This window comes from Prunus avium, chromosome 7 (assembly GCF_965620075.1).
Source record: "Prunus avium chromosome 7, drPruAviu1.hap1.1, whole genome shotgun sequence".
Lineage (NCBI taxonomy): Eukaryota > Viridiplantae > Streptophyta > Magnoliopsida > Rosales > Rosaceae > Prunus > Prunus avium.
In genome coordinates, this window is record NC_142290.1 from 15,094,956 (window position 1) to 15,102,949 (window position 7,994).

At 41.3% G+C, this 7,994-nt stretch overlaps 1 protein-coding gene across 1 annotated transcript; it reads left to right on the top strand.

Moving 5' to 3' along the window:
• The first annotated feature begins 2,977 nt into the window (after window positions 1-2,977).
• Window positions 2,978-6,636, top strand: LOC148293030 (uncharacterized). The gene is made up of 3 exons (XM_088244548.1): window positions 2,978-4,408; window positions 4,673-5,658; window positions 6,531-6,636. The coding sequence occupies exons 1-3, from the start codon at window positions 2,978-2,980 to the stop codon at window positions 6,634-6,636; spliced, it is 2,523 nt and encodes an 840-aa protein (XP_088100674.1).
• Window positions 6,637-7,994: the final 1,358 nt, after the last annotated feature.

The window sequence follows — 7,994 nt, forward strand, 5'->3', positions numbered from 1 at the left end:
GAGGAGTCATTTGGTTTGTTTTGAGTGAAATCCAATCGCTAGAAGTATGGAATACACCATCCCCTCCACTTCGGAACGAACTACCGTTGAACTTGAATTGTCCAATTTGGAACACCTATTGATTTCGGATCGAGCCCAAAACTTGGGCAACATCATAATATGGTGGGAGGAGTCATTTGGTGAGTTTTGAGTGAAATCCATTCGCTAGAAGTATGGAATACACCAACCACTCCAATTAGGAATGAACTGCCGTTGAACTTGAATTGTCCAATTTCTCACACCTATTGATTTCGGATCGAGCCCAAAACTTGGGCAACATCATAATATGGTGGGAGGAGTCATTTGGTGAGTTTTGAGTGAAATCCAATCCCTAGAAGTATGGAATACACCAACCACTCCAATTAGGAACGAACTGCCGTTGAATTTGAATTGTCCAATTTCTCACACCTATTGATTTCGGATCGAGCCCAAAACTTGGGCAACATCATAATATGGTGGGAGGAGTCATTTGGTGAGTTTTGAGTGAAATCCAATCGCTAGAAGTATGGAATACACCAACCACTCCAATTAGGAAGGAACTGCCGTCGAACTTGAATTGTCCAATTTGGAACACCTATTGATTTCGGATCGAGCCCAAAACTTGGGCAATATCATAATATGGTGGGAGGAGTCATTTGGTGAGTTTTGAGTGAAATCCAATCGCTAGAAGTCTGGACTACAAACACAACTTGTCCATTAACGTCATTGACTTTAAAACAAGAAATTGTCCAGTTAAGAAAAAAATAAAATAAAATAAAGTAGGAAAACCAAATAGAATCAAACATCGTTACCAATCCCCGGCATCGGCGCCAAAAACTTGTTGCTTCGATTCAGCTGCACCAAAATAGATTCAGCTGCATCCTCAACTTGTGATACTCGCAAGTGCACGAGCCGTTTGGTAGTATAGCATATGTAAGTGCGAGGTCGATCCCACGAGGATTGGTGATTGAATGATCCAATTTGTTTCCCCTACACAAAATAGAAATGAAAAAAGAAAATAAATAAAACAAGAAAGAATGAAATAACTCAAGCAAATAAGTTCCCAAGTTCAATTAGATTAATGGATTGATTCTAGCTAAAGTATGATTAAGCCATGGTGTTTGGTCATAACCTTGTGTTCCTAATTCCCTAATTTGATCATTTGTTGTCTAACCTAAAACTAAGCATTAGGAACCCATTAAGCATAGAAGAACAATTTAAACAACCAAGCATGTATCTAATCCCTGTTTTCGAATGTCCATACATACTCTTCTTATTCATAGTTCAATTCGAATTAAAGCATGGTGTCTACTCTTAATTCAAACCAAGATAGCTAACATGCAAGCCTAAATGGTGATCAATCATTCAAACTAGCCTATTAACTTATAAGCATAATGAATAAGAACAAAAACCATAATTGAAACTTGGAAACTAATTAAACTTGAAACTTAAGAAAGAATGTACATTACAATGAAAAGTAAAGTGAAACTAAGAAAAACTTGAAGGAAAATTTAGTAAAAACATTATTGTTACAACAATTGACAACTTGAAAGGAAACTAAGAGAATTTGAGGGAGAGAAGGGAAGGGAGCTCTAGAGAAGTGTTTGAGAGCTCCCCCCCTTGGGGTGTGATTTGAAGCTTGAAGGCTTCTCTATTTATAGGGCTAAGAGGGAGGAACATCATGATGGATTCCCACACCATCCTTCATCTTTTGCTGCTGCACCTCAAGCATCTTCACATGGGTTCAAAGGTGATCAGTTGTGGCTGCCTTTGCTGCCAACCCATGTGGTTGCCTTTTGGTTGCCAACCCATGTGGTTGCCTTTTGGTTGCTGAAAAACGAGTTTTCTGAACCAGTCTTGGTTTATGAAGGCCAGAGGTTTCAAAACGTATCTAATGGTGCTCAAATTGGGATATGTTATACTAGACACCCATTGGAACAACTTCTATGAAGAAAGTATTCCCATCGGAGCAGTAGAAGTATGCGTTTTGGCCCTTGCAAGTTGGCTGCCGAACAGAGACTGGAATTGACTTCATTTCATCTTTTCTTTCCTTTTTGATTCACATGCATGCCCATGCTTCCTCTTTCAATTAAAACCTGATTTCCAGCTCCAAAGTGATCTGCCAATTCAATTCCCATGTTCAAAGGCTGAAGCAAAATGCCTCTCATCATTCCTCATTCTTCTCTCTCTCCTTTCTCTTTGCTTCCCATGCATGCACATGCTTTCTCTATAATAACTCCAGCATGTACCAACTTGCTCATTCAGAAATTCATACCTGGAAAGCCTCCCAACTTCACTCATTATGTTGGGTACAAGGTCAGTTGCAGCTGGGGTGAGGCACATGGCTAAAAGGAGGCACATGACTAAATGCTGGCAGCTGCAAATCTTGCTGAGCAAGGTTGGGTGTTGGACGGGCTGAGCACTCCACAAATGTCCAATTGGGCTGAAATTTGGATATGTTGTAGTAGACACCCATTGGAACAAGTTTCATGAAGATCTTCACCTCATTCGAGCCCCATAGCATGCTGATCCAAGGCCAAGAAGGTGACCTACGAAATTGGGCTGGAAAGGGGTTGTAGCCAAAATGTGTTTGTCTTTAAGCTCATCTTCCTCATATGCCAATCAGCCCTTAACATGCATGGATTGCATCAAATGTTATCTCTTGCTATCTTAACCTACAAAACACACAAACATAGGTAAGTGACTCAAAATAAAGAGAAACTAAGAAAAATCACTAAGTAAAGAAGGCATGCAAGTGTATGAAATTATGGACTTATCAAAACAGAAAATGGATTAAAAGCACAAGTTTAACTCAATAACATAACCAAATCATAAGCTAGAAGGGTACAAAATGATATACAATTATGAACCGATCGAAGATCCAAACAAGCATTTGAAGGAATTCGAAGTGGTATGTTCAAGCATGACACCAATCAACGTGGATAGCAACATTCTAAAGATGAAAGCCTTTCCATTCTCTCTTTTGGAAAAGGCTAAGGATTGGCTCTTTGAGTTAGCACCTGGAACCGTCACTTCTTGGGAAAGCATGAAGAGCGCATTCTTAGAAAAATTCTTCCCAACTTCAAGAGTCATTCTTTTGAGGAAGAGAATTAGTGGAATTCAACAAGGCCCGGGAGAATCCTTCCCAGCATATTATAAGCGTTTCAAGACTTTAGTTGCATCCTGCCCACAACATCAAATGAAGGAAGAGCTTTTAATTCAATATTTCTATGAAGGACTACTTCCACTCGAGAGACAAATGCTTGATGCTTCAGCAGGAGGTGCGTTGGTTGACAAAACACCAGTTGCAGCGAAGATCTTAATCACAAACCGAGCCTTGAATGCACAACAATACGAAGGAGTTGGAGAAAGAGATCATACACGGCCAAGTCAAGTTAATGAGGTAAGTGCTATTTCAGAACTTCAATCTCAAATGGCTAATCTCACTACTCTTATTTCACAGGTTGTTGAAGGATCCAAAGTGCAAGGAAGTAGTACTTGTGGCGTGTGCTCTGTGCAAGGACACCCCTCTGATCAATGCCCTCAATTAATAGAGAATGGGGGATGGGAAAGTGCCAACGCCATTGGGTATCAAGGCCACAATCAGCCAAAGTATGATCCATACTCCAACACTTACAATCCGGGCTGGAGAGATCATCCAAATATGAAGTGGAGGGACCCTCAACAAACTCAACAACAAGGCGGATATAGACAGCCACCTCCAGGACTCTATCAGAGGCCATTCGCACCACCACTCCCACCACAATCTGCCCAACCAAATTCAGGTACGTCTTTGGATAATGATAAAGTTCTTCAAGTACTAACCTCTTTGACTCAGGGTTTGCAAAATCAAGCCAAAGAAATGGGCGAAGTGAAGAAGCAAATTGGGCAAATGGCGGAATTCATGGGACAGTTCAGAGAAGAAGGTAAACTACCTAGTTCAACCATCGTCAACCCAAAGGGAGGTTTTGAAACGGCTAAAGCTGTCACCTTGAGAAGTGGTAAAGAGGTTGGAACCAATCCCAAAACTTCCAAACAAAGCCAAAAAGAGGACGAACAGCTGCTGCCCGAAGGAGACGAGATGAACAAGGCCACGGCAAGGGAAGAGCAACCCTTGTCGCAGCCTTCTAAGGCTCCTACAGCACCCAAATCGGGTAAGGTTGGTTCGAATTCAATTCCTTTTAACCCCATTCCACCAAATGTGCCTTTCCCTCGCAGGTTTATGCAATCTAAGAAGGAAGAGAATGAAAAAGATATCTTAGAGACCTTCAGGAAAGTACAAGTCAATATTCCCCTTCTTGATGCAATAAAGCAAGTTCCAAAGTATGCTAAATTTTTGAAGGAGCTTTGTACAACAAGGAGGCGGATCTCGAACAAGGAAGTGGTACAGGTAAGTGAGAATGTTTCTGCAGTTTTGCAACGTAAGCTGCCACCTAAATGCAAAGACTCAGGTAGTTTCACAATCCCTTGTGTTATTGGTAATACCAAGTTTGAAAAGGCCATGTTAGATTTGGGTGCTTCCATTAATGTCATGCCATACTCAATTTATGCATCTATGAACCTAGGAGAGCTTAAAAACGATGGTGTTATAATTCAATTAGCCGATCGTTCTAATGCATATCCGAAAGGAGTCTTGGAAGATGTTTTGGTGCAGGTTAATCATTTGATATTCCCAGCAGATTTCTATGTGCTTGAGATGGAAGATTCGGCCCATTCTACACCATTGCCAATCCTACTTGGAAGACCCTTCATGAAGACAGCTCGCACCAAGATAGATGTGTTCAAGGGGACGTTGACAATGGAATTTGATGGCGACATAATTGATTTCAATATCTCTGAAGCTATAAGGTATCCTATTGATGATCATTCTTGCTTCTCTATTGATGTATTTGAAATTTTGGCGCAGGAATATCATGAATTCCTAAATAGGGATGCTCTTGAAACAACCATTGCTAAAGGAATTGGACTCAAAACCAACATGGCCGAGCCTAATCATGCAACAATTGGCGAGATGGTGGCTGCCCTTGAGTCATTGCCACAACTTGTTGGTAAGCCAACAATCCCAATTCCAATTTCCTTTTCTACTAACAAGTTGTTACCTTCAGTAATTCAGGCACCCACTCTGGAGCTTAAACCATTACCAAATCATTTGAAGTATGTCTTTTTGGGAGATAAAGAGACATTGCCAGTCATAGTCTCTTCATCACTCACGGCAGTAGAGGAGGAGAAACTGGTACGGGTGTTGAAGGAATACAAAGCAGCCATTGGATGGACCTTGGCCGATATCAAGGGGATAAGTCCTACAACATGCATGCATCGCGTACTTTTGGAGGATGGGGCCAAACCATCTCGAGAGGCTCAACGCCGACTCAACCCTCCAATGCTGGAAGTTGTGAAGAAGGAGATTATCAAGCTTTATGATTGTGGAGTGATTTACCCAATTTCGGACAGTCGATGGGTTTCACCGGTTCAAGTTGTTCCAAAGAAATCGGGAGTCACTGTGGTGAAGAATGAAGAGAACGAACTTGTGCCTACCCGTATCCAAACAGGTTGGAGAGTTTGCATCGATTATAGGAAGCTCAACGCCACCACAAGGAAGGATCACTTCCCTTTACCGTTCATCGATCAAATGCTTGAAAGGTTAGCTGGTCATTCATTTTATTGCTTTCTTGATGGGTATTCTGGATATAATCAAATTGTCATAGCTCCGGACGATCAAGAGAAGACCACTTTTACTTGTCCATTTGGTACCTTTGCCTATCGTCGAATGCCATTCGGTTTATGTAATGCACCGGCCACGTTTCAAAGATGCATGGTAAGTATCTTTTCAGATTATGTTGAGAAGATTATTGAAGTCTTTATGGACGATTTTAGTGTTTTTGGTGATTCATTTGATGATTGTTTAGCTAATCTCACTTTGATATTGGGACGATGCATTGAAACTAACCTTGTTTTAAATTGGGAAAAATGTCACTTTATGGTAAAACAAGGCATAGTTTTGGGTCATATAATTTCAGAAAAGGGAATTGAAGTTGATAAATCAAAAATAGATCTTGTACGCTACTTACCCTCCCCCACTTCGGTGAGAGAGGTTCGTTCTTTCCTTGGACATGCAGGATTCTATAGACGTTTTATCAAAGATTTCTCAAAGATTGCAACACCCCTGTGTCGACTCCTACAGAAGGATGTGCCATTTGTGTTCAATGATGAATGTGAGAAGGCATTCAATCACCTAAAAAAACTGCTAACTTCAGCCCCCATCATAGTTCCACCAGATTGGAGTCTTCCTTTTGAACTGATGTGCGATGCCTCAGATTATGCAATAGGGGCTGTTTTGGGACAAAGGAAGGACAAGCAGCCGCATGTCATCTACTATGCCTCACGGACCTTGAATGACGCTCAATTGAACTATTCCACCACTGAAAAAGAACTCCTTGCTGTTGTGTTTGCTTTAGATAAGTTTCGCTCTTATTTACTTGGAACTAAAGTCATAATTTATTCTGACCATGCAGCGTTGAAATACTTGCTCATGAAGAAAGAAGCCAAACCAAGGCTTATTCGATGGATGCTCCTTCTCCAAGAGTTCGACGTCGAAATCCGAGACAAGAAAGGAAGTGAGAACGTGGTGGCTGACCACTTAAGCCGTTTGGTGCATGATGAGGAGCCATTACCTATCCCAGAATTATTTCCAGACGAGCAGCTGCTGTCCATTGAGGTAAGTGAGCCATGGTATGCAGATATTGTGAATTATTTAGTGTCTAAACAAGCTCCAAGCACACTAAACAAGCACCAACGTGATAAACTTGCAAAGGATGCACGGTTTTATGTATGGGATGACCCGTACTTGTGGAAATATTGCCCTGATCAGATTCTTCGTAGATGTGTACATGATTCGAAGTTTAATTCAATTTTAACTTTCTGCCACACATATGCATGTGGGGGTCACTTTGGCACTCAAAGGACAGCCCTTAAAGTTCTAGAATGTGGATTTTATTGGCCTACTATATTTAAGGATGCTAGAATTTTTTGCATAACCTGTGATCGTTGTCAAAGAACAGGGAATATAGGTCCAAAAGATCAAATGCCGCAGACCCCAATCCACTTTGTCGAAATCTTTGATGCTTGGGGCATCGATTTCATGGGTCCTTTTCCTTCATCTCATGGTTTCAATTATATTTTACTTGCGGTTGATTATGTATCGAAATGGGTGGAAGCGAAAGCCACCCGTACTAATGATTCCAAAGTGGTTGCAGATTTTGTCAAAACTAACATATTTTCCAGATTTGGAATGCCGAGGGTACTTATCAGTGACGGGGGTTCCCATTTTCGCAATCGAACCATAGAGGCGCTGCTTAAAAAGTATAATGTCACACATAGGGTCTCGACACCCTATCACCCTCAAACAAGTGGGCAAGCCGAGGTGTCTAATCGAGAAATCAAGCAGATTTTGGAGAAGACAGTTGGACCCACTAGGAAAGATTGGAGCTTGCACTTGAATGATGCATTGTGGGCGTACCGTACAGCCTATAAAACACCAATTGGGATGTCTCCATTTCGGCTCATCTATGGGAAACCGTGCCATCTTCCGGTTGAGTTGGAGCACAAAGCGCATTGGGCAGTCAAAGCATTCAACATGGACATAGATGCAGCTGGTCTTCATAGGAAGCTTCAATTGAATGAGCTTGAAGAGATTCGGAACGAGGCTTATGAGAACGCTCATATCTATAAGGAGAAAACGAAGGCATTCCATGACAAGATGATTCGTAGCAAGACGTTCTCTATAGGGCAGAAAGTTTTACTTTTCAACTCCCGCCTTCGATTGTTTCCAGGTAAGTTGCGTTCTAAATGGATTGGTCCTTTTGTTGTTACTAATGTCTTCCCTTATGGTGCAGTCCAAATTCAAAGTTTAAAGACAGGGCATGAATTCAAAGTCAATGGACACCGTTTGAAGCCTTATTATGAGTGTTTTGAAGAGC

What these genes read in the sequence shown, in the direction of transcription:
- LOC148293030 (XM_088244548.1), top strand. Translation starts at nt 2,978, where the DNA reads ATGAAAGCCTTTCCATTCTCTCTTTTGGAAAAGGCTAAGGATTGGCTC. An exon ending in CGAACAAGGAAGTGGTACAG is followed by an intron (nt 4,409 to 4,672) that starts GTAAGTGAGAAT and finishes GTTTTGGTGCAG; the next exon opens with GTTAATCATTTGATATTCCC. An exon ending in ATCGATCAAATGCTTGAAAG is followed by an intron (nt 5,659 to 6,530) that starts GTTAGCTGGTCA and finishes CTGACCATGCAG; the next exon opens with CGTTGAAATACTTGCTCATG.